Here is a 27653-nt window from a genome sequence, read left to right on the forward strand (position 1 = left end):
CAGTAGCCTATGTTGAAGATTCATGTTAAAATTGAAGGACCATTTTACATTAAGTGATTCTCACCGTATATGTTGAGGGGACTTGATATCAACCATATGCAGCGCTGTAGTAAAATACGGCAACGCTTAGCTCAGACTTACACATCGCGATTAAGTGGACATGATGAATGGGTCTGGATTACGATATTTAGCCAAAGTAAATAATTTACATTAAAATTAGTACGTTCGGGAGCCAAAAATGAACCAAAGCAGTCCGCTATTATAATGTTGCTGCTTTCTCTTCGCAGGTGTTAACCGAAACAAACAAATTCGCTGCGTCGGGAAAGCACGACCGGCATACCGATTCCATGCCGGGAGCCGGTACGGTCGCAATTGGGTAAACTTGCAGGTTTTACATTAGCGAGCGTATCGAGACAAGTGGAAATGTTGAAAAAGCATATTAAGCCGTGTGAAAGCGAGACGAGTGTAACTGTACATTTTTAAATACATTTTTAAATCTGAAGCTAATTACACGACAGCACGAAGCGGCGCTGATAACAAACTGAGGAAGATCCCTATCTTTACTATGTACAATCGTAAGAGTTGACGGCCCGACAACGAAGGGTGTTTTTTTTTTTTTTTTTGCTCTTTCCAGATGATCAGACTACCACATCGATATTGTCTAGGCCAAACAGCGGATCCAATGGCAGTGAGAAGTCTAGATAATCCGTGGTCGGAGTGTGCCGATAATGATCGTTTTGCGCCGGCTCACTCTCAAAACGTCGCAGGTTAACCGGCTGGGACACGTCAAAACTTTGGATGATCGCATCAATATCATAAGTCGGCAAATCATATTGTAAGTCATGGCCCAAGTCGGATGGTAGGTTCTGGGTGTGAAAGAGTCCTGCGTGGTGGCTAGCAAGGTGTCCTGGGTCTCGCACACCATCCTCTTGGGAGGTCACCTGTGCAATAGCTTCATCTGGACTGGACGCTGTGACAGTCGAATCGCCAATATCGATGTTCATTACTTTGGTTAGGTTCAATATAACCCCCAAGGCACGCTTCGGTCCCAAATATAACCGTTGATGTTCTGTCAGAATCGAGAGGCAATTTTGGAGACAGTCGTGGGCATGAGAACCTGCAGGGCTGTGGGCAGCTATGCGAGCGTGAATTGTGGCGCTTACGTATGTAGCATAGGATATACTGTAGGGCGCAAGCTGCATCGAATATGACTTTCCATAAATACCGAGTGTGTCATGTATCGCATTAGCGGCAGTCGCACAGGCCTCGAAGGCTATGCCTGCAACTGATGGTGATGCACTTCGCAGATGCCCATCAGACACAAATGGACGATGGAGCAGGATCTTTAATGTATGATATAACGCACTATATACTGTGAGCGGGCATCATATATGCGAGTAGCAGTGAGATGCTCCAATACTTACGTCAACGCAAGAATGTGCGGGGACGCGGTCGCCGTGGAGGAACCTGTCATTGCAGCAGTGAGACCTGAGGTAAGCTCCTCATACCATGACTGTAATTTGTGATTTAGAGACGTTGAGCATTCGAAGAGCACTACTGGATCCCTGGAGGTACTGCGCTCCGTATATAACGTGTCCAGGATGCGAGACATGATACTGGACAATGAACAGTATCGTTTCAAAATCGAAACCAATTGTGATAGAGCAGGGGACGATTCTATGGAAGTCCCGTAAGATGCGGGTTCGAATAGGTCATACTCCTCGTATTCATCCAGGAAGCTCAAAGGGATTGCGGAATCTGCCTCTCGCAGCCGGATCGGCCTTCCTTGGTAGAGCGACTGACACTTATCAAGAACTATACTTATCAGTATTTACCCTGCCATTCAAACGCTGGGGCTTTTACCGTAGGCACCCCAAAAGACTCTTCTTCGAACTTCAGCTTGCTCGGGGGATAGACCGTGACCCTTTCGATAAATTCTATTATCCATCTGGATGCCCAAGTCCGTTATCATGTTGATAGCCATACCAGAATAGAGCCAAGCCAGGCTCTTCTCGTCACACCAACTGAACAAGGATGATGCTATTAAAAGCAGTGCTTGTATTGTGGTGATCTCGCTCCGGGTAACATGATCGCTAAGCAATTGCGTGATCCTTCGCCGAAACATTCGTCCAACAGACAGTGGGTCACTTCTATCATCTCGCACCTCTAGGCGAGGCGAATATTTAGAGGCTGTAAAGTATATCGCATTCAAAAGGAGCTTTGAAAAATGTGGCCCAGAGCATGCCATATCTTTCATAAAAACTGGTCGGTAGACGACCGCACCTACGTCTAATTGACGATCCCAGTACAATGACAGAAGGTGCATAGCCAATTCTGGATTGACACCGTCGAAATCGTAGATGTTAGTGCTGGAGTTAAACTTTTCAAGCTGACCTAGTGTTGCAAAATTAGTGAATTTGCGTCAAAGTGAAAACCACATCACGCACGTAATCGAGCAGCGTCCGCCACTAACTGATTTCGAATAGCATCGTGCTCTTCCTGTGGCTCGGGCTCTCCTCGCTTTCTCATTGCGCGATTAGATGTTATCTCATCGGCGACAGCGCTTGTCGGTCCATGTGACTGCCCGACCGTGTCAAATGTAGTAGTCCATTGCTTGTTTCGAAAACCATAAATGTCTGTATGCGAGCATACAACCCCATGATCGGCATTCGCATTAGTCCGTACTGTCGGGGGGTAAATCAGATCATGATGTTGTGACTCGAAAGCGGACGTGACAGATCGTATTGTGTCTGCGTGTTGTGAATCAACTTGTTCCTTCAGACTGGATATAGCATCTCTAAGCCGCCGATTTTCCTCCTCCAATCGCGCGATGCGGGCTTTGGATGGCCTATACCGTAAGTCAGAATATATTTTATATTGTCTGGGAATTCAAGCATCGCACCGTGGAATCTTCGCTTGTTCAATGTATGTACACTCCTTTCCGCGAGCATGACAATGCTGACATTTCGGGCGACCGTTGCTGCATTTTAGCTTCGGTATAACGCTTGTAAGCCACTTCATTACAACAAATATTGATGCAGCACAAACCAACCTTCTTCTGACGACAATATTCACAGGCAATCGCGGCTCGCCGTTTTTGTTTCCCTGGTGACGAGGGTGAATTCCCAAGCATGGTCGATGTAGATTTCAGGACAGATTTTATGGAAGAGTAAGCAAGCAGAGTGGAAGGTCGAGAATCAGCCTTCTTATCTTATCGGCTGCGTTCATTCCTTTTTGGGTAAGTCCCGGAATATGACTACCCGTTACCCTACCCATGATCTGGAAGCACTAATAGTAGGACAAAGTAGCTCAGCTACTGAGATAAATTCAATCTCAGATTTTCTACTTCTTAGTATATATGACAGTCAGCTAGGCGGCCATCTAGGTAGTGAGGCTACCTGACCAAAAGAAGAGAGAAATGGATTAATGTAGAGTGGCCGCAATGGCTAGCCATAGTTCTAATTTCTACACCTAGACCAACCTGGCCCATTCCAGGAGCTCCGCCGATATAAACACGATATCTTGTTCTAACGGAGGGTTCGAGGCGCGACCAATAACCTTCTCGACCTCAAGCTGTAAAGCCACGCCCCGAACCGTTGGGGGAACAAGCCCTAGTTGATTTTGATTGTGGCGACTTTCCGTGGCTTGCATTCTGTGCTATGTCGCGAACGAGTTGGTAGGCCCAGAACCTGCATTGGAACGTACTTTTCGTCTTCGATCTTTCGGCCATTCCTTGTGACCTTGAACGGCAATATGAGATTCATCTGACCACTCGAGTTGGCGATCCACCACGCGACGTCCGCCTAGAGGCGGCGCATTGATTCCGAAGCTTCAATGACTGACAACGGCCAACCTCCAGGTCTCAGTAGATCGTTTATCCACGCTGAATCGCTCTCCTTGGTGCTAGCCGCTGGCCCGATGTATTTCATGACACCGAGGCCCTGGAACTCGAGGTCCCCCACACCCATCATTGCTACGGCTGCAGTGAAAAGGAAAGAAGGTCAGAAGATAGATGGTTGATTCTTCTATCTAACTACGTATGTGTCTGATAAATGGCTCTCGTCTGCCTTCGACGCGAAATAGGAAGGGTCCGAACTCGGCAGGAGCGGTGATGAACGTTACAATCATGGTGACCTTGCGTGTCAGGCAGCTGCTCAGGTTGATGTGTGCCTTCTCGTGCTCCCTCGATGGAACCTTGATGATCAAAGTCTCGATATCAGGAAGATAGGACAATCTAGCGGCACCCCCGACACTACCACGATTTCTCTCGATAAGGATGAAGTCTTGTTGGACAACCTGCTTGAGCGCGATATATTGGCCCACTTCGTGACAAAGCTTTGTTGGTTGAACGGGGGAGTTTTTGCCTGAGAAAGAGAGAAGATATTGTGAATTATCCAAACGTGACGTCAAGAGTATGGTCAAAGTTTATGACATCCAGATATTTGAGATTGAGATGAGGATAGTCTGAGCAAATAGGGGGAGACTGGCAGGAAGTTTATGATAGACAGGGAGTGGGAGAGGATGACAGGAAGGAGCTCCAAGATGTGCTGTGAAAGGGACAGTCACACATCCTTGAAGTATAATTCCCTGTCCTGGGGGGTGTGAATATGGGAGCACTGACATTCATCTCTATTCATCCATTATTGAATTAGCTACACTGCCTAGTCACATCCATGGCCGCCTTAATGAACGATGCTAGCACTCTTCCTTGCGTTTATGGTCTTGAAAAGCTTCATTGTTGAGAACTTGAGATGAAAAAGCGCCCGACTAGTACATGTCGCTGAAGACGAAATTTCAAGTAGATCTTTATTTCTGATTGTAATGACTAGAGTGCATAAATTTGGTACTGGCCTGAAACCAATGCTCATATTGTTAGAGTTCGCAACCACAATTGCTTATTCGTCATGGGATCAAATCCATCCCGGCCTGAGACATCCCGATATTGAGCCAGGGCGACCAATAGGATAGATTAGATCTCGGATTCGGCGTAAGCGACCGGATAGTTTCGTTCCGATAGTCTATACCCAACATTAGTTATTTATATGGCGTCGGACCGGCTATGATTGCAAAGTAACAAGTCCTTTTTTATAATATATGACCTGAATTGCAGTAGAGCCGTGGACTCGACAGTGTTGACTTCCCGTTGTTACATCTACGAACTAGCACGATGCAGTCCATACTTCAATATCGACGATTCGGCAATCTTGCGGAAGAGCAGCTTGCAACAGACCCCGAGAAGGGTCTCGGATCACGGAAACCGAGTTTAAAATGCAAAAAACACTTCCCAGCAAACGACAGTGGTTCAAAAGCTTCCGTAGCAGGTGATGAAGTGTCCATGGTGTCAAGTCAAGATACATCGCCGAATTCCCGCCGGCCAAGAGAAACATACGAAGACGAGAAAGTATCCATAAACCCAAGCGCGGATCCATTGAATAGGAGTGTTACAACTGAGGCAGGTGGAGAGGATACCTCCAATGTTTCGAAAACGGTTCCTGTTGGGTTCGAACCTGAAAATGATCCCATGAATCCACGCGATTGGAGCTTCGGCAAGCGACTCATGGTAACTATCGTGGTTTCGTTCATGGGCGTCATTGTGGGATGGTCTTCATCTATCGATTCGGGTATAATACCACAGTATGCCGAGGAGTTTGGTCTAAGCGAGGTAGTGGCGACTTTACCTACAGGTGAGTTTCAACGTTCATCCATGCTGTATTCGAAATTGACAAGTGATTACTAGGATTGTTTCTGGTCGGGTTCGGAACAGGGGCAGTGATGAGTGGCCCATTCTCAGAGACCGTGGGGAGGAATCCCATCTATATCATCACCTTGATTGTATTCATGCTCCTGCTAGTAGGAGCTGGGTTGGCTCAAAACCTCGCTGGACAGCTAGTATCTCGGACGTTGGCAGGTATCTTCGCTGCGACACCACTCGCGTGCGCTGGTGGTACTATTGCCGATGTCTGGACACCCGAAGAGCAAGTATTTACATTTCCAATTTACGCTATCATCTCTTTTTCCGGCCCAGTGCTAGGACCCGTGGTCGGAGGCTGGATCGGACAGTCGAACCTCAGCTGGCGATGGACAGAATGGGTCACACTGATAGGTGCAGGAATCATTCTTGTTACCGTCATCTTGTTCCAGCCCGAAACCTATGCGCCTATCTTGTTAAAATGGAAAGCTATACACCTTCGTCGTGTGACCGGAGACGATCGCTACCGAGCAGAGATCGAGCTCAGACAGACATCGCTACCCGCAAGATTGCTGCTAGCCATGTATCGACCAGTGGTAATGCTCTTCCAAGAGCCCACCATCTTCCTCTTTTCCTTATACCTAACAGTGGCATACATCATAATTTTCACCTTCTTCACCGGCTACGAGTTCATCTACGAAGGAATATACGGCCTAACACAAGGCGAAACAGCTCTCTGCTTCCTGGGCCTAGCCATAGGACTCCTACTTTGCATCCCTCTAATCCCGCTCAACGCAAAGCTACGCTCGCGCGACATCACACGCACCAAAGAAACAGATCCCGCAGGGAAAGCACCACCAGAAAGCCGTTTGTACTGGGCAACGATCGGCGCTCCGGCTCTGCCTATCTCGATGTTTTGGATGGCTTGGACAGCACGGGTGGGTATACCGTTCTGGTCAACCCTTGCAGCATCGGTGTTGACCGCATTTGGTATGCTTTGCATATTTATCACTTGCTACCAGTATCTGATTGACACGTATGGGACTTATGCGGCAAGTGCGCTCTCGAGTTTGACCTTGATGCGCTATCTGGTTTCTGGAGCTATGATTGAGGTGTCGATTCCGTTTTATAAGAATATGGGGGTGCCGTATACGCTTACTATTCTGGGGTGCATTAGTGCTGTTCTTGTGCCGATTCCGTATGTTTTCTATAAGTATGGACCAGAGATTCGGAAGAGGAGTAGGTATGGCAGGAATTCTTGTTAGAATGAGAATATATTAGAGAAATGAGGAACGATCTGTCTAGCCCTAATAATTAGATTGTGATACGCTCTTGATGTTATTTATGCTAGACAATTGCGTATGGAGCATCGTCTTCGTGCTTTTGAATTATTTTTCTTGCCTTTTTTGTTTGTCAGAGAGTGAGATGCGCAGAGCAGCAGGAGGAAATATCTTTCTGTTACCTTCCCTAGAAGGCTACAGGGCAAGACGGCCGCGGGAGATTGTTCAGGAATGCTAGAATAGAGAATAATAGAATAGAGAATAAATTTCCTTAGCGTATACATAGAGTAGATACTAACCATGCGTCTCTGGCACTAATGAATCATGCAAAAAACTAGTACTAGACAAAATGCCGGATTACGTGTCAAGCTGACTTGAGTTGGGGGAAAATGGCCGAAGTGGATGGACCGTTAAGGGCAAGCGAGTGATAGATTGACGATAATTTCCTTGAATGTCGAGCGGGGTTTGTACCTTTAATTTATTTTAATCTAATCCTTAGGCTGCTAACCGGGATGAATATTCTACCGTACTGCCGTAACCCTAAGACCATTGGCTATGCCGCTATCCATGGCACATCATTTCCCACTTGAGAACCTCTCCTGTTGATCTTTACCCCACGCCCATCGTGAAGAATTATACCGAGTTCCCCGGCCGGGGGTTAAGTTTAATCCTTTTGCGGGCATATTGCTTGTTCCTTGCTAGCTTAACATGTCTCTAAATTGAAAAACGATTAAATGCATTGCATTGGCGGAACGGGTTTCGAGTCAATGTGGACCGAGAGCCTTTTCAAACGAAGGCCAGGGGGAAGGGGCATATGGCGTGATGGTTTCGCATGGCATGTATAAATTAATAACATGGTTTCCTGCGATTCGCCCCTTCTCAATCAACCCCAGTATTACCTTCTTTATCATCCTTTTTTACTGCTTATGAGCTCCATAATGCTCTTTCCTACACTTGTTGTCACAGCAGCCTTTGCAGGAGGTACTCTAGCTTTGCCGACTGGCGATGATGCACCATTCCTAAAGGTGGTCAGCTCGACTGAAGCTATCGTGGGTAACTCAATCTGGAATGCAACTGTTGGTGCCAGCGTGGTCAAGCCTATATACTACCAAGGCAAAGAGATTGTCGGTGATGCGAAAGGACAGTACTATTCCTATGTCGACCAAACCGAGTCCTTCAATTTCTCAAACGCGACGATCGTGGATTCCGACGACGACTTTATCGATGTTCAATTTACGACCTCAGAAGGCGAGCAGCATTGGGTTATTTACCGCAACCAGCACGGCGCATACCAATACTTCATCAACAAGGCCCTCCCATCACCCTTGGGCGAGTGGCGAAGTGTGTCACGCCTTGACAATGCGACCTTCACCAACGGTCATACGACATACAGACAAGGCGCTTTACCAGAGCTGTCTGAGATCGAGTCTGGCGAGAAAGTCCAGGACGAGACGTGGGAACTCTCCGATGGTAGCTATATTACCAAGTACGATTGGAGTGACTTCATCAATTCGGCCAAGGCTTGGGGTGTATATGGCGACGGGATCGGCTGCTGGTATATCCACCCGTCCAAAGAATACATCAACGGAGACCACCTGAAGCAGGAGCTTATGCTCCACCGCGAAAGTAGTAGCGGTGATACAGTGCTGTTGAACATGATACACGGGCTACACTTCCTTACCGGGGAAGAACACGAGTTCGCTGAAGGAAGGGTCTGGGGTCCTTGGCTCTGGTACCTCAACAACGGCTCGGTCGAGGATGCGAACGCAAAGTATGATGAGGAGGTCCAGTCGTGGCCCTACAGCTTCCCCAACGCCGACATTGAGGCCGGTCATCACCAACGCGCATCCTCTGTGAGTGGCGTCATTACATTATCAGATGGTCGCGCTGCCTCAGGAGCCAGCGTCATGCTTGGCGATAATGAAAGCTCCCAGCTCCCAGCCGAACAGGGTGTCAACTACTACTATAGGACAACAGCCGACAGCGACGGAAACTTCTCATTTGAGAACGTCCGTGCTGCGACTTACGCCCTCTATGCTTGGGCGGGCAACAACTCCGATATTGGCGATGTATCCACTAACCTGACGGCCAACGGCATTGAGATTTCCGAGTCTACCTCTGCAATTGATCTAGGTGAATACACCTGGGATGCCCAGAACCGGACCAAGATCTGGCAGATCGGTACACTTGACCGTCTCGCTTGTAGCTTCAAAAACGGCTGCAGTGGGTACCACCACGGTCTATCGGACGAGTCCCCCGCGGACCTTGAGTACACTATTAACAGCTCGGAGACCTCAAACTGGTCTTACGTTCAGACAGCTGAGGGGACGTGGCAAGTCAAGTTCGAACTTTCTGATGACCCAGCATCGGATGCAGTTGCGATCTTATCAACAAGTCTGGCAGGCTACAGCTCGGGAGTAAACATCGAAATCACTGCGCAAGGTGGTAATGTGACTGTCGGTGAACTCAGTGATCTCACAAATGATCCTTCTGTATATCGCAGCTCAACATTCTGCGGCCTTCACCGATACGAGGAGTTTGAAGTACCCGCTGGTACCTTGGTGAAGGGCTCGAACACGATCGAGTTCACCGTTACGAAAACATCTCAATGGCATGGCTTTATGTGGGACAGCATTCTGCTTGAATGGTCATGAATATATTGAGTTGTGTATGCGGATTGCCTTTGAATCCTTGGTTTCCTTACCACCAGTAAATACCCAAACATCGAATTCAAGTTTTATGTGGTAGGTTTCACAACATTGTCATAAAATCTTAGTTTCTGATGGTAGGAACAAATGTATCTTAATTTGTACTGATGTGCCTATTCCATTTTGTTCGAGGGTAAACTCAGGTACGCTCTTTACCGAAATCGTCCCCTATCGGGCCAGGATGCCCGTCATTGCTCAGATACCGATATTGTAAATCACTATAAAAGCCAAGGTCTTTCTCATACTGCTTCCACTTCGTTCCAATCGGTTGGATAAGAGTATAACTGCGCGAACTCTCATTCATGCTCTGCACCCCATTGATCAAATAAAGCGGCGTCATCTCACCATCGTCACTAAAAAAAATCTTCGGTCTCTCACGGCGCTTCAGGGTCTCAACCGACCCATCAGTAAACGCAACAGTAGAGTTAAAAGCCTCATGTAACTTGAAATACCAAGGTCCAGTCAAGTTGCGCGCGTACATATGGGCCCCCACACGGGGCCATTTCTGCCCATCATGTTCAACAATATCGATCATCCAGTGCGTCAGCGTGTGCCAGTTTCCCCGCTTGTCGCGCCAGAAAAATGGATCTTCAGTCCATGTGGGGCTGTACTTGGTTGTGTTCCATTTCTGCGTGTACATCAATTTGTATTCGCCGTCCCATGTGTCAGCGATGAAGATTGCATTTCCTTCGACTCCCATTATAATTTGGCTGGTTGGGTTTTCTGGGAACCAAAGTGGCCACGGGGCAGGGTTGGTTGATTGCGGGTCTTTGGAGTTAAGAATCATTTTAAATGGGGTCCAAGGACCTCGGATGCTATCAGAACTGGCGACGGAGATGTTGTTTGGCCACCGTGTGTTCGAGATGCTTTGGCATTTCTCTGGCTTTGGCGCATCAACGCCGATGGTATATAAAAGATACTTATTATCCGCTGGACTGAAGAACACATAAGAATTATGGCGAAAAGCCGGAGCCACCGTCTCGGCGAAATGGTATGGGCCCTGCGGTCCATTCCGAGACTCCGCTCTCATTATGAAAGAATGTGGTCTCCAGCCACTGAGCCCACAGCCGTAGCTGAACTGAGAGGCAAATAGATGGAATAGGGTAGGATCATCTGGATCTTGTAAAATATCTCCACCCCAGGAGGAGTTGCCATATTTTCCGTAGTAGCTTGGGTCGGTAACGTTTGTGTAGTTGTAACCTGTATATCGGGTCGCCGGAGCGAGATCCAGTCTGCCACAGTCTTCACCAAACCAACCGGGATCACATTTGCATATTCTGCTTAGTATCCCTGGGTGATCACTATTCTTGGGACTATCAGGGCCGTCAATGCAGACGCCATTGAGGCTGCAATCTTCATCAGTTTCACAGGCACGGGCAAGCCCGAGGGCAGCTAGCCCCAGATATACAATATCCAAAACACGCATCGAGAGATCCGATACGGCGTCGTGGACAACCAAAGTATATAGAATAGACTCGGGTGTGCGTAGACAGTCGGGAAATAGTTATCGCTTATGCAATCAAGTACAAGCCGCGGCATGTTGTTGCTTAAAGATCAGAAACCCCGCTTTGTTGTCTTCTCGGGCTAGAAGATACCGACGGAAAAATTGTCATCATAAACCACCCATGCTGCCTTTTACATGAAGATGCCCATGGCAAAGGCCCGAAGTCATCATTAGTATACTCTCCTTCCAGTTCGATACTTCCACATCCATTCTAGTGTAAATCTTGGTTTGCGGATATTCCGTCACGCGTGCGATATTGGCTAACGGTCGCTGACTACCATCACGCATGAACATGTTAGTAGACTCAAAACTAGATAAACCCCCCTATGACTGAGTACACGGTATACCGCCAGTAAAGGACACAGTACTTGGTCTTTCTTTTATCAGAAAGGTAGGTTGCTGTAGATACTGGAGTAATCTCGCGCTCTAATGCCACATACAAGTCGTTGTTTCCACGTCATGGACTGCTATGTCCCAGGAGGCGGAATATAGTTAAGCCTATCCCGCCAACATCAACAGAATGGATTATGCAATGAATTGATGCTTCCAAGGGTTCGTAAGCACTTCCACCGACAAGCCTCAAAAGTGACGAGTCTGGAGACTATGTGACTTACAATCTTTTGTCGCTGCTTTAAATCTCGTTCCATGGCACTTGCCAAACGGGCGGTGATAGTACGAGAGTTATGTAAGCTCACCAAAGGGACCCAAGCGCGCACTAGAGGACATGGCGTTCTACAAGTGCCTTGGCTGGTATTTTTAACTTTTAATGTCTTTCCTTCGCAGATACGGAATACAAGCATGCTATTTACTAAAACCTCTCCAATCTCTATTACTATTAATTGCTCGGATTCAAAGGAGGCGGGCCACTGGTTGTAACACTAGCAAAAGAGAAGATAATGTTTTGCCTAGATCTGACTCTAGATTTGCTTCATAGACATCATACAGTCCAAAAGCCATTGAATAGAGGTTTCAGCAAACTCTAATACGTAATTAGGGTATTTTGAACAAATAAAGAAGAAATACGAAGGGCGCTAAGGCCGTTATCCTAGTTTCACGTCGTGATAGACCAAGTCACCTCAGTACACAACAGCAATTGCTCCAAAGCTAAGCTAAGCAACACTACTATTAGTAAAACAGTTAGTAAAACAACAGCGCACAGGCCGTGCCATCAGATACGACGCCTCAGTAAACGCAGTCTCTATAAAGAAAAAAAAAAACACAACTTAAATGTAATTCAAGTGTCCAAACACACGGTATGTACTATAAACGGTCGGCAGAGCAGCTAAGCCCTGCCAGAGCCGAGACGCAAGAATCCCAAGAGGGTATAATATAAACGGTCATCGAACTCCCGTTTTGTTACATCCTTCCCAGCTCAGACACAGAAGCATTGCCACATCCTTAATCATGAAGTGAAGGCGTAGCTCGAGAACACCATAGCTAACTCGTTCAGTATATCTACTCTAATGCACTATTATTCGCTATTGTTAGGGTTTTATGCCGATACCTAATCATAGTTGGTATTCAGTGCGAATTCGCGCGCAGCATTGAGATCAGCATTTGCCTTATCCAGCTTCGCCTGCATTCTTTGCACGCAATCCGGACCCAGTGGCAATCTTAGAATCTGCCCCTTAAGTCCACCAGCGGCGCCCTCTCCAGTGACGACTTCAAAGATCCTAGCGATCGCCTTTTCAGGGTCTCCTTTTTGTTTGCCTTGTGCTGACTCGAAATTGCCTAGCATGGTATCCACCGGTCCACCTTTATATGGTTCACTAAGCCCGCTCTCGTTCCTCTGAACTGCCGACAGGAAATTCGTACGGAAAGCACCGGGTTCCACCACAAGAACTGAAATATTAAACGGTGCAAGTTCACGACTCAGCGATTCAGATAGACCTTCCAGTGCGAATTTGCTTGCAGAATACAACCCGCAAGAAGGCAAAGCATCTTGACCAGCGACGCTACTAATGTTCACGATCGTTCCACTCCTGTTGCCGCGCATACCGGGGAGCACTGCTCGGATTACTCGGAGAGGACCGAAGAAATTAGTTTCCATCTGGAGTGCGCTTTCTTTGTCACTGTAACGGAGTATTAGTCACCGTTCGCTGTTAATAAGAAGAATGTTGACTTACTTCAGGTCCTCCACGGCGCCTAATAATGAGTACCCCGCGTTGTTCACTAATACATCGATTTTCCCGTAAAAGCTTTCTGCCTTTTTCACTGCCTCAGGAATAGCATCGGCCTTGGTAACGTCTAGCTCCACGATCTTTCCGCCCTTATTTTGAATTGTCTGGACTGCATCTGCGGACTTTGATGCGTTGCGAACGGTCCCGATGACATGATGCCCGGCTGACAGTGCGTACAGCGAAAGGGATAGACCCAAGCCCGAGGAGGCACCGGTGATGAACCAAACTTGCGGTGCCATTGTTCAGAGAATGTAGTTTAATACTGATTATGGTTCGATAATTGTAGGACTTAGTCATGGTATATCTCCAGGGGGGGGGGCGACAAGGATCCTTTATATAAGAGAGCCGCGGAGATAACGGAGAATAACGGGTCTAAGGCGGGGTTAAAGTCGTTGCTTTTATGACCGAAAACAAGATCTCCCTTATTGTATGAGACGATAGGCAGGAGTAATTGGCGTCATTCCAATACTGGCCTAACTCCATGGGGGCCGGGAGTCATGTGACATCATGTCTATACTAGTATAAAAGCAGTTCCCATCTAGGTCACGGATTCGCGTGAATAGAGTACTACCCTTAGTTTTCGGTTGAATGGTGCAGTTACTCATTGATTTTTCAGCTCTATCATGCCGTTGAAGGCAAAGCACGGGCTAGATGCAATCTGGGTTTACTCGGGAAAACTCTCTTGTTCTTATAGTATAGAACGATCGAGTTAGGGTTGATTCAAGACCCTTCAAGTTTCAACTATACCACATGACCTCCATTGAGAGATTATGTCAAGACATCGCTCATACTAACATTTCCAAGTGACCCCTAACGTGGCGAAGTAGATGTGGCGCAGTATCAATGCCTACAAAAGGCGCTGAGACTTCGCGCTCCAAGGCCAAGATTCTATATCCTATTTTGCTTGAGAATTTGCACATGTGTCTCCGATCGTCATTTGCCCAGCGCAGATCAGTACCCGCTACTTGTTCGTACAGCCGCTATTGGCCCATCACATTGATATGAATACGAGAAGCCGAAAAATGGGGCACAACGTACCCACCGCTAGTGTACAAGGTGAAATAATATAAGATGGACAAGATATCACTGAAATCAGTCAAAGGCATTGCTGCAATGCTTAGCCGAACACAAACATGATGATAATATCTCAAATGGCGCTTCTTTTGTTTTCTACTTTCCTAGCGGGCCCCGTAGCAGCATCCAACTATGCTACGAGGCTAGATACCACGGCGACAAACATCGGCCCGCTCACGACACGCTTTACCCCTCCAGCCTCATGTTCCGATATTCGCACGAGAGTCTTCTATGACATCATCCCTAAGCTCGAAATGGGATGTGAAGGACCCGGAGGAAACGAGTGTTGCCCACCAAATTGGCGAGACGATGTTTACTACAGTCCTGGGATGTGCCCGGCAGGATACCAGACCTGTACACTGCCAACCTCCAAACAACGTATCGAGACGACTGCTATGTGTTGTCCAGAGTAAGTTTCAAGATAATGCTTGAATATTAATCCATTTCCAGAATACTCATGGACTATAGCAATTTCGCATGTAACGGTCAAGGCCGCTGTACTCGCCCATTGAACACTAGGGTTCCCCTTACCATGACCGATGCCACACGGACAACCACACGAACCGAATACGCCATAACGGCAACCCCGATCCAAATCCGCTTTAAGGCGGCCGAATCCACGATCGTGCCAATCCCGACTGCGTCTCTGAAGCTTCCGAGGGGGTATCTGTACAAGCGTGAAAAGGTGGGCATTGGTATTGGAGTTTCGGCTGCCGTTATTGGATTTGCGATTGGTATATACTTTTGCTGTTGTTCTGGTAATAAACGCAGAACAATGGCTAGGGTACCGACAGCTCCATTGGAGAATTATCCTATCCCCGAAACCCCTGATGTCCCTCCGCCTGCTTATCCCGGACCGAGTGATGGTTTGGGCACAGCGGCGACGGTTCCAGGTAGCAGCACTGATAACTGGCCGATGGGGGGACGAAAGTAGCTTACTGCGTATCTAACTTATAATATCACATACACATATTTTCTTCTCTTGACGTAAATATCGCACATCAGCAAGAAACCAGTGGGGGACAACCTGGAGGAAAAGGGGGCTAGGCTCCACTATTGCCTCTTGGCGATCTCGTATTTTGGCCTTCCAATTGTCTAAGATCGTCGGCGTACCCAGAAATAGAACTGACTACGTAGTATTGTCCAATCATTTGTCTCCTACTTTGCTTGGTATTTGGTCACTGCGAACACACTATACGTATGTACCTGAAAGTTTACTAGAGAAAACATTATAATTCTCGAAAAGGCTCCACTGACAGTAAAAGTATATATTGGCAGTCTTGGGATATTCTCAACTTACCACAACCCAATATTGTCAGAGTTGTAATGATTCCTGTAATGGTACCCCTAATTAAAACCGGGTGCGCAAGGATCAATCCAGAAGAGAGAAGATCATATAATATCGGGCGTACGTCATAAGGAATGAACATGTGTACATGACAAAACCACACAGAACATAAGAACAGACCAAATCTGAGAATAAGGGTATAAGGGAGTTATTATTATTCCTTTCTTGGGGACTGAGCAGCACTCAGACCCAAGGCCTACGTTATTCAACGAGAGAAAGGCTATTTACATCGACGCCGAGCGATAGAGTCAGCGTCGGCCGAAGTATGGAGGCTTAGAGCGATATCCTCGCACATTTTCGCGCGTAAGAATGGTTGATACCATGCAATGAGCTCGGCTGGTTCTGAAGAGCCGAAAACAGAGATATGAAACAATCACATGCCATATCTGCGGTGTATATCGGTTCAAATTAGGAGCTTATTGCGTCTCGTCAGCTTAGGCAAAAATGTTAATGTGGTCAGGCTGTCTGTCACATGAGACGATATTCAGCCTTACAGCTATCCCTTGGTCACTTGTCAAAGCGTATCTGCAATATATTGTCCGTTTATCATTCTAAGCTCCGACAATATAAGGGCTGTATAGCTTTGATCCCTATGACTGTAGTATGACTTCAACTATTACTCGAACGATCTTGGCCTATATCTACACTATTCATTCTAGCGCCTTCTACGACAAGTTGACTCAGACTACGCTAATTTCGGTGTGGATACCAGAGATCGCCAACTGTCAATCTGAAGGCAAAGTGCGGGAACCAGATATTACAGTATGTCTTTCGGCATACTCCGGTTTCAAAACCTTGGATCAGGAAAATGGCAAACTGGGGATGGAAGCGGAGATTGTTTGATTTCAACAAATTTCTTATTATACCTAACCTAGCTAAGAATGCCGGAAGAATGATATTGAATAGGTTTGTTGGGCAATGCCGATCGATTACAGACAAATACATTGAGGCTGGCACTAATGTCTTCTACATTACGAGACAAACAGGCGTCAGGGCAAGAGATCCCTCTGACTATATCAAGAGCTTCATTCTCTTTAATAATGAAACCGTCTCAAATTTGAATATCTGGAAGACTGCTAAATACTGAGAAAGGGGACCACACTGTGACTTCACATGTCCAGGAATTAGGTCTCAACGCCGCATGTGACCCCCGCAAAGGCGGCTCTCGGAACCAAATCCCAGCCCTGTGGCAAGTGGGACACCCCACTTGGCGCCATGGGACCTCGTCATATAAACCTGGGGTAGCTGCAAATTCGACTGGAACCTAGACCCCGATAGGCCCGGGGCCAGACTCCGGCTGACGATGATACAATGATGTCTATTCCGTCTCCGAGCGAACACCTAAATTTTTCTGCTCTCGTCCGATCTCCTCACTGGGTTGAGGAATGTCTTTGCGTATCATGCCTTCTTGAAGAATTGATATTCGAGGGATTCTCGGTAGTTAGAAGGATCGGAAGTCATTGTAGTCTTCCTAACATACACGCCAACTGGACTTGGGAGGGGGGAGGGAACACTGCCAAAATTGGTGAGTTAAGCTTTGCCTGGAGGGAAGAGAATAATGGGTTGGTTGACCTGGACCAAACATTCTAACTAGGTAGTGAAAAACCAAAAACATACAACAGGAGGGATTCGCTGGTGGTCACCCACCCAACTACTAAACCTCCCGGCGTGTGGCTTAAGTACGGCTGAGCGGACGGGAAGCCCTGTTCTCCACACCCTATGGTCGTATGTACTGATTTTCTACTTGTACAGGCATAGGTGGCTGTAATGCAACAGTTCAGGATTAACCTGGTAATCTACAGCTAGAAGAGTTGAAGCAGCAGTTGACATTCTCAAGCACAGCTAATCTTAGTTCCAACTGTGCATTGTTTGTGAGTGATTGGGGAAAGGTTCCAAGTATAGACATCCACGTACACGAATATCCTGTAATCCAATTTCGGTATGTATTAGTAGCCGGAGCGATGTTTTATATATTTTGAAGATGGCGGCATCAGGATGACCATAGCCTTACCCACTGTACACCACTTCACGATAAACCTGCACATTAACGTCAGCAGAGTTACCCATGGTATATCAATGTTGAATCAAGCCCTACACTAAATATTACTAATTGATGGTCGTCGGATGGTCGCCGGAATATATAGTATAGTTATGCACATAATGTCTAGTATTCGACCCTTGTCAATGTAGGTAATCAACATTTTCAGTTGTATATTTGGAGATACCCGATATTCTGGTAACAGGATTGTAGTATTTCACCTTTGCTAGTGGAAAATCAAAGTGTACAGTCTCCTTCCGTTTCACCTGTATGTGGGTAGGTTGAACTGAGGGCCCATCTCTGCGATATCCATTCGAATCCACCATCTGCGATGACACACCGTGTTTGCCACTGTTGGTTCGTGATTCCGAGACCACTGCGATATCCATCGAGCGTGCTGAACTGACTCCGCTGAGCTAAAAGAAGTCACAAGGACTTGAGTTTCTCTCAGGTGGACTCCTTCTGTCTGAAGTGCATACCCAAGATGACAAGGGTATCAATCATAATTAAGGTAGATTAACAGATAGAGTGAAATAAAATTAGGAGTGCTTTCAAGGGCTTGCTCAGCGGCTGATACCATCTGGCCACACCCTAACTTGGAGATTTATAGTGAGCCATATTATATTTTTGGACCTCTTCGCAGAAGGCAGGTTTACTGTAGAGCTCGGACTGGTGGGTTCATGGTGCAAACCTTAATGAGCGCTGGTTAAATCACATAGTGTCACCCCAGACAGCTTGAGTTTCGGATCCGGCCGGTTTGAGGTTACTTTCGAAGCAAGGTTCGGTAACAAAAGAGGTGGTTCGATGTATGGGCCTCTCCAGAATACTGACAGTAGAGGCTAGGGACATTATTCCGCGTAACCTGTCCTGAATGGCTACCTTTGTTCATCACGTCAGATATTATGAGATAACTGGGTGGACAAAATAGCCGCCTAAAAAGCCAATTACCAAGTATAATAGCCATGGGAGGTTTGAGGTTAGCAGAGAATGTTAGCGACCCTGAAGAAACTATTTTTAGCAAGTATTGCTACTGTTGGATGAAGCTGTCTTTACTTTCTTTGCATATATCAATACATGGTTCAGAAGATAAAAGAACAACTTGTCCTCAAGTTAGTCACCGTAGAGCTCCCTGCACCCCGTGGTAACCCGGCCCCTTGGCTATATATCCCTTTTTCCTTTCTCGGGGAATTGACCACTTTATATGCTATGGGTTTGACTGTGAAGTCCGCAAGCTTTGTATCCCATTCGAAGAAAGTCAATACCGCAATCATCGGTAGGGTGACCCGTAACTTTGTAGAGCCCCTGTCCACAACGGGCAACAGATTCTGTAGATTGAGTAATGAGCTACTATCGAAATTGGCTTTCATAGATTCGACTATAATGTAATACCGCGATTAAAAGTAACTTGGAATCCTGATTTCTTCAAGCTGACTTGCTGCCCCGATGCGGAGTAAAGCTATTCGGGGCCGCAAGATTCGCAGAAATATATTGACTGGCACCCGATACCGAGCCAAGTGAGGAACTGCACGTCATGTCCAACTCCCCTGAGTCACCTAGGACATGTTAACCGATAGTGGGGCAGTAACCTTGTCAGTATGGAGTGGCGACAACGATGACTTTGGGCCTGGGCTGGAACTAACCTCCAGACGCAAAGCTAAACCAGGCCAAGACCTGAATCCCGAGCGTCTCCAGATTTTTCCCACTCTCATAGGACGCAAATTGAGTTTCTATTGAGAGCTCCAAGCGAAGGGACTAGATCCTTCTCTTGGCTCTTTTAGCGCTAGCAGTGGTAACTCAGCCACTGACGACCACCCAAGGGCTTAAGATGCTACGGCGGACCAAAGAGACCTATTTTAATAGACCACGGCCTAGGCCATTTCATCTCGCCATATGAGTAGTCAAGAGACACCGGAAATATTATCATTATTTTCTCACTACTATTTAAAACATTCTATATACTTGCACCTGCGACACCGACCGTGAAAGATATTCTAACATGGCTGTGTACTATGCGAACCGCAACCTCACGCCGGATCAGAGCGACCAGTGGCCAATGAGTTTCCCACCGTTGCCACCCTCTGAATATGATCGCTTTCTTGGCTGGTCTATGCTGGGGATGGGTTTAGCCAGCTCAGAGCCTGTCCCTCCACCGCAGAACGCTCAAATGGAGTATGCAGATGTCTCATCGACCGAGACGTACAGCCTCGACACAACTAAAGACTTCTGGTATCCTTCAGGCTACCCGAATGTAAGACCGAGCGATTTGCCACCTGGCTTATCCGATAATACTAATCAACTCTCAGGCCATTGGCACGACTGAGTATCATACACCTGGGCCGATCAGCGACCCTCAAGCTGCTATATACCCAGAGCATGAACAGAGAGGTATCAACGATGGAACACCTTCTACTACGTACCAACATCCGCGTACGGACGCTCCTCAGCAGTCTATGCGAAAGGCGAAACGCCCATCACTTAGCCCCAAGTCGCATCCAGAGCCCCGCATGGCAACACCCATTCGACCCAAGCCAATGCCGAAAAAACGGTCATCGCAAGACAGCACCGCATCACAGCGTAGGCGGTCAATATCGTCAGACAGCAAGGATGATGATCCCAACATCTGCATGCTGAGGAAGAAGGCACATAACCAGGTGGAGAAGCGTTATCGTGCAAACTTGAATGCAGGGTTCAAACAGCTCGAAGATGTCACTAAGCAAGACTCCACGACCGCAACGAGTGATACCAAGATGGCGAAGGGCTTGAGACCGGGCCGCAAAGCTTTGATTCTGCAACACGCCTATGAGCACATCGTCTGTCTTCAGGCTGAGCTTCGGTCGTTGCAGAAGAGGCTTGGTGAACGGTAACGCTAGGTTTAGATATTGCATTATACACTCATTCTATGCTATATACCACACTCGCTGGTATCGTCCAATTTACTGTACCGTTAATCATGTGTTAAAATCATACTGTACCTAATCATCATGCTTACATGGTTTTGAGTGTCCTGCACGGAGTTGATGGTATGGGTATAATGATCTACTTGCGATGGTTGTGTTTGCTAGGAAGGTCACTCGGTAGGTATTGAAGTTGGGTCCAATTTTTGATAGAATGTCCCTTATACCAATAATAAAAATATGTCTGATGCGGATAACTGTACGTTTCTTCCAGAGCATGCGGTGCCATTCGGCTGGTGTGAAACCATCAATTGTCGATGCACCATAACAACCGTTGATTAGTATTGCGTTATTTCTTGGTGTTTCTAGAAAGCCATAATTCCAATTATGCTTATTGAGGCGGTGGCTTACTTTTATAATGTATTACCATGACGTAACTGATGATGACGACTGCTTGCACCTATACTGAAGCTCCTCTGGAGAGCTACCAGAATCAAATAGAACCACATACATGTTGGAGTAAAAGCGTGACAACTTACGGCATGTATGGCGACCCAGGATTTCAAGGTCGTCACAAACTTCCTGGTGAGCACAATGGCGTTCTGCGATACCGGCAATCCCCGAAGTTCCAGATTTCGTCCCAGAACGAGACATTCGAAACCACTGGCTTAGACTTAGGCTTGCCATACCCTTTGGTAGGCCAGAGAAAGCTTTTGCTACCCCTTGCGGGTCTTTTCCGCTAATCACAGCGAGCTATCTGCTCTGCTCAGGATGTATGATGCGAGATGCTTCTGGAAAGCTTCGTGGAAGAGAGGCATAATTCGGAACCCCTGTTTTGACTTTGTAGAGCCATTGGAACTCTATGATACTAGTGTGTTAGTCGTAAGCCCTGGGACGCATTCGCCTCCATCGCTGCACATGGTCCCATGAACGACTTTTAAATTGGAGAGCGTGCGTAGTTGCACTACCGGCGTGATAAGGCGTCGATATTTGATATAAATCATAAATTCCTGGTGTGACAGGTCTCGCTCGAGGAATAGCTGCAGATGACAAAGCTCTGGAGAAATAGGCCTTTATCTGACGCGTCAGGCAAAACTCCTTTTGATCTGAAGATGGATTGGTTTGCTTAAGTTCACTCATCCAGTCATCTCCGACGCCGGCACTAGCTTTGGGAAAAGTATGGCCTTCAAAAGGAATCATCTTGCGTACGACCACATGCGGAAACCTACCAGCGCCGATGAACAATGCAAAAAATAATAACAGGAGATACTCCCAAAATCTGCTCCAAGGGATAGTAGACTCTCAGACGAGGAGACTCTTGGAGATGTCCATATTTTCAGCATTTCACGTCATGAGGCACTCGAATAACACCGTAATAGTGGCTTATGCTTCTCCTTCCTCCCCCTGATAACCGGAAGTGGGTATGAGAATATATGGGAGATACTTCTAGATCAGCCTTGGGATATGAGAGACTGGGAGAATCGCATTACTTTCCACCGGCCTGTCCTCTGTGTGGAATTGTATGTTTCACTGATCTCTTGACACCCCTAATGCAGTGACTTCACTATAGGGATATCCACAGACCAGTCCATCGAGAGATCATCTCATCCAGCAATAATTTCCGCGCATGTGGAGAAGGAGCTCTCCCAGGTAGTGTTAGTCGGTGCGTTAGAGGCTCTCCTTTCTCGGTATTGACTTTCATTGTCATGGCAGATGGAGAGGATAGATAAAAGCGAAGCCAAAATGCCAAGCGAGGCTCACAGGACAGCCTGACTACTTTAACTTCGGTGATGAAAAGGGATGTCAATATTCCAGGACAAGGTAGACATGCCCCGACTGAGCATGCGAGCATGATCAGCCGAGGACTTGGGTACGGGGACCACGCCCCCTTATGCTAAGCAAGATTCGCCCGTGAGACAATAAGACATATGATTATGCCGCCTATGCGTTGTCTATATTACACGGAAAGTAATGGACCTATCATTATGACAGCAATGGTCTAGCCTCGGTGCTACTCCACCCTGACCCCACATTATGGCAGACTTAGGGTTCCCGGGCCGGAAACGTCGACAACTGCCATGGGATGTAACGTTGATCAGTGCTTTTAGAAATCCACTAAGTGGGAACTTAATGAAGAAATACGGACTACTGCGAGGGATCCTCCCGTTATTCAAAGATTTACATTGCTGTCAGACACTTCAAGTCCCGACGTATACAAAACTAATTGATATAGGCATTCATTAGCCCTTAAACGTTGCCCTTAACTCAGCCTTCACTTTTCAATCTTAAGGCACTTATTAGAGATGAGATTAGTGTAATCACGAAATACATAAGCTTTGCAAGCAATTGCGTAACTTACCTGACGTAAGTGCATTCAGGATGGCTTTCCGGAATGCAGCGGAGTGTCAGATGCTTGTCCATGACGGCATTGTAGAACAAGTCGTCGGCCGCCGAAGCAACGAGACGAGAAACAAATAAACTTAGCTCGCCAAGGTGCCATAGAGCAACCGGATGGGGTGCTCGCATTACTCACGCTTGGATGCGTTTTCGTCATGACTGAAAGCGGAGAGTGTGGCCAGAGACCTTGTATAAAGGAGGCCTACCACGGACAGATTTTCACAGGTTGACGTTGAATTTCAAAATTCTACCTTAGATTTGTTTCTTCCATAACCCATATCTCCAGGTTTCTTAACTTCATACAGTCAAAATGACCTCTCTATTCAAGTACCTCTGGGGCTCCAGTACTTCACAAGCTTCTTCACCCAGCCCTCAGTCCACCATCGCAGACATAATCTTCCCTTCTGGTCTCTACATCATCCGCAACGTCGCAACGGACACAGTAGTCGACCTCACAGGTGCTCATCGACAGGATGGCACTCCAGCTGTCGGCTGGTATACACACCTCCCACTGACCACTATTCATAAACAAGACTAACCCAACTATCTTAGGCACTACCATGACGCAAAGCACCAAAAATGGCAAATTGCCTCCGCAGGCCATAACCAGTTCTTCATCCTCAACGATGCAACAGGAACATACCTGACTGCTGGTACGCCCTCCACGTCTATATTGTACTCACATACTAAAAGGTTATCCCAGACGCACAACCAACAGGAGGCGTAGTCCTCACGACCGGAAGTCTCGTATCACCTACTAACAAACGAGCGAGATGGACCATTGAGTCTGCAGAGACGAAACATGCCTATACGTATTTCCTCCCAGCATGAACCTCTCCCAAGACCAGAACTAACAGGAACATAGTATCCGCTCCGTAGCCGATCCCTCCCATGTCCTGGACCTCTCCTTCTCAGACTCAAAGAACGGAACCCCGATCCTTATCTACTCCGACCACGGGACTAAAAACCAACAATGGACCCTCGAACAACTTGACGCTGCTCCCCCGCCAGGTGTGATCAAGAATACCCCCGTCGGGGGGGAGGGTGGGACCCCCTTTGAAGAATTCAAATATGTTCCAGTTAGGGTTGTAGAAACCTGGAGCGGAGAGGTGGAGGATGAGACTGTTGTGCGGGGATTGCGGTGGACGTGGGATGATGGAAGTCAGAGTCAGCTTTATGGCGCTGAGAAGGGGGATCATCAGGTGCTTGTTGTACCGCCCGGTGGGAAGGTGAAGGAGAGTTCTGTTAGTTCGGGGAAGAGGGTTGATTCGATTGTGATTGTTACGAAAGATGGGAAGAAATTCAAGGCAGGTGGTGATGGGGGTGAGGAGCATAAGCAGGATGTTGGGGATGGGGTTTTGGTTGGGTTTGATGGGGCTTCCGGGTTGGATGTTGATCGTGTTGGGTTGATCTTTTTGAAGAAGGATGGGGGTAAGTGAGTTTTATATGATGATAGGTTTTGGAGTTACCTTTGGCATTTTGAATTGAACATGCCTTCGTGTGATATTGTGTCCAACGAGCTTTCTATAGTACTAGGCGCTTCATAGGAGTATAAGTTCCATGGGCTATGGGACTTGGATTATGAACACAGTAATCAGTAATATTTATGCTGTCGATACTTAAATCACATCAAGTCGAAATGTAACTATGCTTTAGACGAAGAATGGAAAACAAATTAAAGGAAATCAAGCAGTTAGATCTTCTTCTGGCACACACCACTGGGAATATCGTAGCTGCCCACGCGCCTACCACGTCCATATTCAGCCCCCTGTCCCAAACCACGCTTGGCAAACCCAGTCCAGATCTCACATTTATTCTGGCCTCCTGTCAGAGCCTGATCCGCGTCCAGGATTGCATTTCGGGCCTGAACAAAGTCAGGATTGCAGGGTTGTCTTGCCTATCGTCAGTTATACCGTCTCTATTCGGAGGGGATGTACTCACAAAGCCATAGCATCAATTACTATCTTCATTGCCAAGTATTTACCATCCCTGGGCACTCCCCTTTCATCGAACGTGGGCCGTGGGCCATCGTTCTTGCCGTGCTTGTCAATCAAGTTCCATAGCACTTCGTACAGCATCGAAGCCCAGACGGTCCCACCTGCATGGGCCTCCCACATTCTGTTCAGGGATGTGTAGTTCAGTGGGTTAGTCTCCATCGAAGTTGAATACAGATACTGTCGAATACCCTTCTCATCATTATAAACCCACATTCCCATTCCGTAATCCGTTGCACGTGTGTCACTGGGCTTGAGACGGATCGCAGTCGCCATGAAGTCACCCCAGCCTTCTCCCATGCTAGCCGACTCGAAAGCACTCAAGCACCGGGAGTTGTCGGGGCCACCGGTAAGTCGCATTGATACTAGATGGTACACATGTTAAGGCGAACAAAATACAGAATGTTGGGGTATAAGTACGGCTAGACTTACAGCCATGGGTATATTCATGAATGACAATCCCAGACTCAAATACTCCATCCCGAGGTGGCGTGGTATGCGTGAAGAGATACATGCGCATGCGGGCGGGCGATCCGTCTGGGGGAGTAGCGAAATCGGCGTTATTCCTACTCGCTCCATCCTGCGCGTTTAGTATCACATAGTCCTTGTCCTTGCCTCCCAGCCCGCTGTTGTTCCATTGGAAGTTGCCTGCCTTTTCATTAAAGCCCAGTGTGTACAGGAGATCATGGTATGCGTTGGCTGTGTAGAATAGTTGTGTAATGGAAGCATTAATGTAGTCCTTTGGAGATCCACCGGCCGGATACTCATAAGAGAAATTCTGAGTAGGGCTGTCAGGTCGGAAATTATTAAGGTAGGTTGGTAGGTTATTGATATTTTCCTGGGCAATGCCATTGTTCCCCCGTGTTGTAGTCCAGTTCTTTTGTCCATCGCTGAACCATGTCAGTGGAGACTCCTTCAGATTCCACGGGTCAGTAAGAACGGCACGGCTGTCCACTTGACCAGGGTCATTGATTCCCCAGCCACTGTCATGGATTACTGGGGTCAGTAATCACAGTGTTCTCGATAGCAACCGGATACTACTCACTAGACTTGGAAGGTGGCCTCGGAAATATAGTCGACGACGCCATGAATGTCCTCGGCGGTTTTCGCATCCACATAGGTCAAGAGCCAGTTATCATCTACATCGGTTTCTACTCTCCACACCAAGCATAGTGTTCCTTCAGGCTTCACGAGGTAGACAAGACGTGCCTTCGGGTCCGTGACAGCCCCGGACGTGCCTCTGAGAATATACTTATGAGGATGCTCCGTTGATTCCGCAGACACATCCCCCGCTGTGATAGGAAGTTGAAGATGTGTCAATGCGAATTTCAATGCCGCCACAGGGTCGGTGAAGTCACGCTTTGTCAACTGGGTGATGCTGGGAACAGGGCCGGTGTAGAAGGAGTTTCCATAGGAGAAGACGCTGCCGTCGCGACCGACCTACACTCAGTTAGCTTGGTGGATCATCTAAGGATATCAGCACATACGTTGACATTGAAATCCCCGTTATCGACATCTAGGTCGTGCACTGTCTGACGAAAGTGAACGTGTGCCACACCATTATCCCCAACGTAGTGATCCTCTCGGAGTCGAAAGCTTGCGGTAGGGAATGTTTCTCTGACCAGTTTAATGGCCGTCTCAACGTAGCTTTGCTCAATCAGGCCAACATTCGTAGTCGAGATGGGGATCTGCTGATCGGAATCGACGTATTCTGCGTTGGGAGTCAACCGAAACTTTTCCAGATCAACACCAGCGAGGCGAGGCGATAGAGAAGCGGGCTCACAAGATTGAGCGCAGACAAAAACAGGTAGAGCCAGGGCCCCGATAAATGAGAGCATATGCATGTTGACAACGAGGGAGAAAAGGGGAAATGGAAAGGGTTGACAAATGGGGGGAGGTTGGGAGGAGAGGAGAGGAGAAGTTATAAGACATAGGGGGATATTCCAATATTTATCTATACTGCATTTGTCAGTGCCTTGGGTGTCTTTTCATTTCATTCACTTGTTCACTTCACACAGTTCGCCATTGGTGCACTGGCACATATCTGAACTTGCCACTACATTCACCTCTTCACCCCGGCCGAGGACATTCAGAAGGTAGATCACACCTTCTATAGCACTCTCTAAGCCACAATACTAACTTAGAGCTGCTCGGTGAAGCGTTGAAGTTGCGCAATTTTGAAAATGGATGCTGGACACTACAGAATATGTCCACCTGGCTGAAGGTCACCACAAATCTTCACTGTTGACTATCTGTTCAATAACATCTCTGGCTGACCGAATGGTCAAAAAAATAGAATACACCAGGAGTCATATGCAGTCCAGAGCAGTCTATTTGGATTGAAGGAGTTCAGTGCAATCAACACATGACAGCCTAAGAGGACTGATACAGGCTGATGCTACATGCACTATGAATCGCGTCACACCTTACAAAGCTCACACCTCAGTCTTATCGGTGGTCTTCGTGCATAAAACAATGATTTGTAAGGACTCCAGTATCACCGAAAACCTTCACATATCATATTCCCTCGTCTCATGGACGAGATAT

The 27653-nt window shown here is 47.2% G+C and overlaps 11 protein-coding genes across 11 annotated transcripts; 6 read left to right on the forward strand and 5 right to left on the reverse strand.

The window, feature by feature from the left end:
• Positions 1 to 409: 409 nt before the first annotated feature.
• Positions 410 to 3651, reverse strand: F9C07_2237645 (fungal-specific transcription factor domain-containing protein; the record flags this gene model as incomplete). Its single annotated transcript, XM_041289472.2, has 5 exons — positions 410 to 1365; positions 1425 to 1815; positions 1864 to 2394; positions 2448 to 2848; positions 3482 to 3651. 5 exons carry the CDS (start codon positions 3649 to 3651, stop codon positions 639 to 641), a joined length of 2220 nt encoding a protein of 739 aa, XP_041141949.2. The 3' UTR covers positions 410 to 638.
• A 324-nt stretch (positions 3652 to 3975) lies between these two features.
• On the reverse strand, positions 3976 to 4870 carry F9C07_1178338 (uncharacterized protein). The gene is made up of 2 exons (XM_071507684.1): positions 4622 to 4870; positions 3976 to 4364 (listed from the first exon to the last, which is right to left on the reverse strand). Exons 1-2 carry the CDS (start codon positions 4635 to 4637, stop codon positions 4030 to 4032), a joined length of 351 nt encoding a protein of 116 aa, XP_071363458.1. The 5' UTR covers positions 4638 to 4870; the 3' UTR covers positions 3976 to 4029.
• A 204-nt stretch (positions 4871 to 5074) lies between these two features.
• F9C07_2276726 (major facilitator superfamily domain-containing protein) lies at positions 5075 to 7416 on the forward strand. The gene is made up of 2 exons (XM_041289709.2): positions 5075 to 5684; positions 5738 to 7416. Exons 1-2 carry the CDS (start codon positions 5168 to 5170, stop codon positions 6952 to 6954), a joined length of 1734 nt encoding a protein of 577 aa, XP_041141950.1. The 5' UTR covers positions 5075 to 5167; the 3' UTR covers positions 6955 to 7416.
• Positions 7417 to 7907: 491 nt separating this feature from the next.
• On the forward strand, positions 7908 to 9623 carry F9C07_9489 (putative rhamnogalacturonase; the record flags this gene model as incomplete). The annotated part of the gene is made up of 1 exon (XM_041284725.1): positions 7908 to 9623. The coding sequence occupies one exon, from the start codon at positions 7908 to 7910 to the stop codon at positions 9621 to 9623; it is 1716 nt and encodes a 571-aa protein (XP_041141951.1).
• Positions 9624 to 9719: 96 nt separating this feature from the next.
• On the reverse strand, positions 9720 to 11315 carry F9C07_1178350 (uncharacterized protein). Its single transcript, XM_041284727.2, has one exon. It carries the CDS (start codon positions 11101 to 11103, stop codon positions 9817 to 9819), a length of 1287 nt encoding a protein of 428 aa, XP_041141952.1. The 5' UTR covers positions 11104 to 11315; the 3' UTR covers positions 9720 to 9816.
• A 665-nt stretch (positions 11316 to 11980) lies between these two features.
• F9C07_2276729 (dehydrogenase with different specificitie) lies at positions 11981 to 13845 on the reverse strand. The gene is made up of 2 exons (XM_041289711.2): positions 13308 to 13845; positions 11981 to 13253 (listed from the first exon to the last, which is right to left on the reverse strand). Exons 1-2 carry the CDS (start codon positions 13598 to 13600, stop codon positions 12686 to 12688), a joined length of 861 nt encoding a protein of 286 aa, XP_041141953.1. The 5' UTR covers positions 13601 to 13845; the 3' UTR covers positions 11981 to 12685.
• A 99-nt stretch (positions 13846 to 13944) lies between these two features.
• On the forward strand, positions 13945 to 15421 carry F9C07_2276730 (uncharacterized protein). Its single transcript, XM_071510193.1, has 2 exons — positions 13945 to 14844; positions 14904 to 15421. The coding sequence occupies exons 1-2, from the start codon at positions 14495 to 14497 to the stop codon at positions 15367 to 15369; spliced, it is 816 nt and encodes a 271-aa protein (XP_071363459.1). The 5' UTR covers positions 13945 to 14494; the 3' UTR covers positions 15370 to 15421.
• A 965-nt stretch (positions 15422 to 16386) lies between these two features.
• Positions 16387 to 17438, forward strand: F9C07_2276731 (uncharacterized protein; the record flags this gene model as incomplete). The annotated part of the gene is made up of 2 exons (XM_071510194.1): positions 16387 to 16620; positions 16912 to 17438. 2 exons carry the CDS (start codon positions 16387 to 16389, stop codon positions 17026 to 17028), a joined length of 351 nt encoding a protein of 116 aa, XP_071363460.1. The 3' UTR covers positions 17029 to 17438.
• A 2379-nt stretch (positions 17439 to 19817) lies between these two features.
• F9C07_9494 (uncharacterized protein) lies at positions 19818 to 20685 on the forward strand (the record flags this gene model as incomplete). Its single annotated transcript, XM_041289710.1, has 2 exons — positions 19818 to 20069; positions 20125 to 20685. The coding sequence occupies 2 exons, from the start codon at positions 19818 to 19820 to the stop codon at positions 20683 to 20685; spliced, it is 813 nt and encodes a 270-aa protein (XP_041141955.1).
• A 2529-nt stretch (positions 20686 to 23214) lies between these two features.
• On the forward strand, positions 23215 to 24600 carry F9C07_2078159 (ricin B lectin domain-containing protein; the record flags this gene model as incomplete). The annotated part of the gene is made up of 5 exons (XM_041289719.2): positions 23215 to 23607; positions 23665 to 23765; positions 23816 to 23924; positions 23978 to 24543; positions 24569 to 24600. Exons 1-5 carry the CDS (start codon positions 23423 to 23425, stop codon positions 24598 to 24600), a joined length of 993 nt encoding a protein of 330 aa, XP_041141956.2. The 5' UTR covers positions 23215 to 23422.
• A 205-nt stretch (positions 24601 to 24805) lies between these two features.
• Positions 24806 to 26950, reverse strand: F9C07_2276735 (putative extracellular elastinolytic metallo proteinase; the record flags this gene model as incomplete). Its single annotated transcript, XM_041289712.1, has 5 exons — positions 24806 to 25004; positions 25054 to 25471; positions 25539 to 26089; positions 26152 to 26546; positions 26594 to 26950. The coding sequence occupies 5 exons, from the start codon at positions 26948 to 26950 to the stop codon at positions 24806 to 24808; spliced, it is 1920 nt and encodes a 639-aa protein (XP_041141957.1).
• Between the last annotated feature and the right edge of the window lie 703 nt (positions 26951 to 27653).

This window comes from Aspergillus flavus, chromosome 2, assembly GCF_009017415.1.
Source record: "Aspergillus flavus chromosome 2, complete sequence".
NCBI classification, from domain to species: domain Eukaryota; kingdom Fungi; phylum Ascomycota; class Eurotiomycetes; order Eurotiales; family Aspergillaceae; genus Aspergillus; species Aspergillus flavus.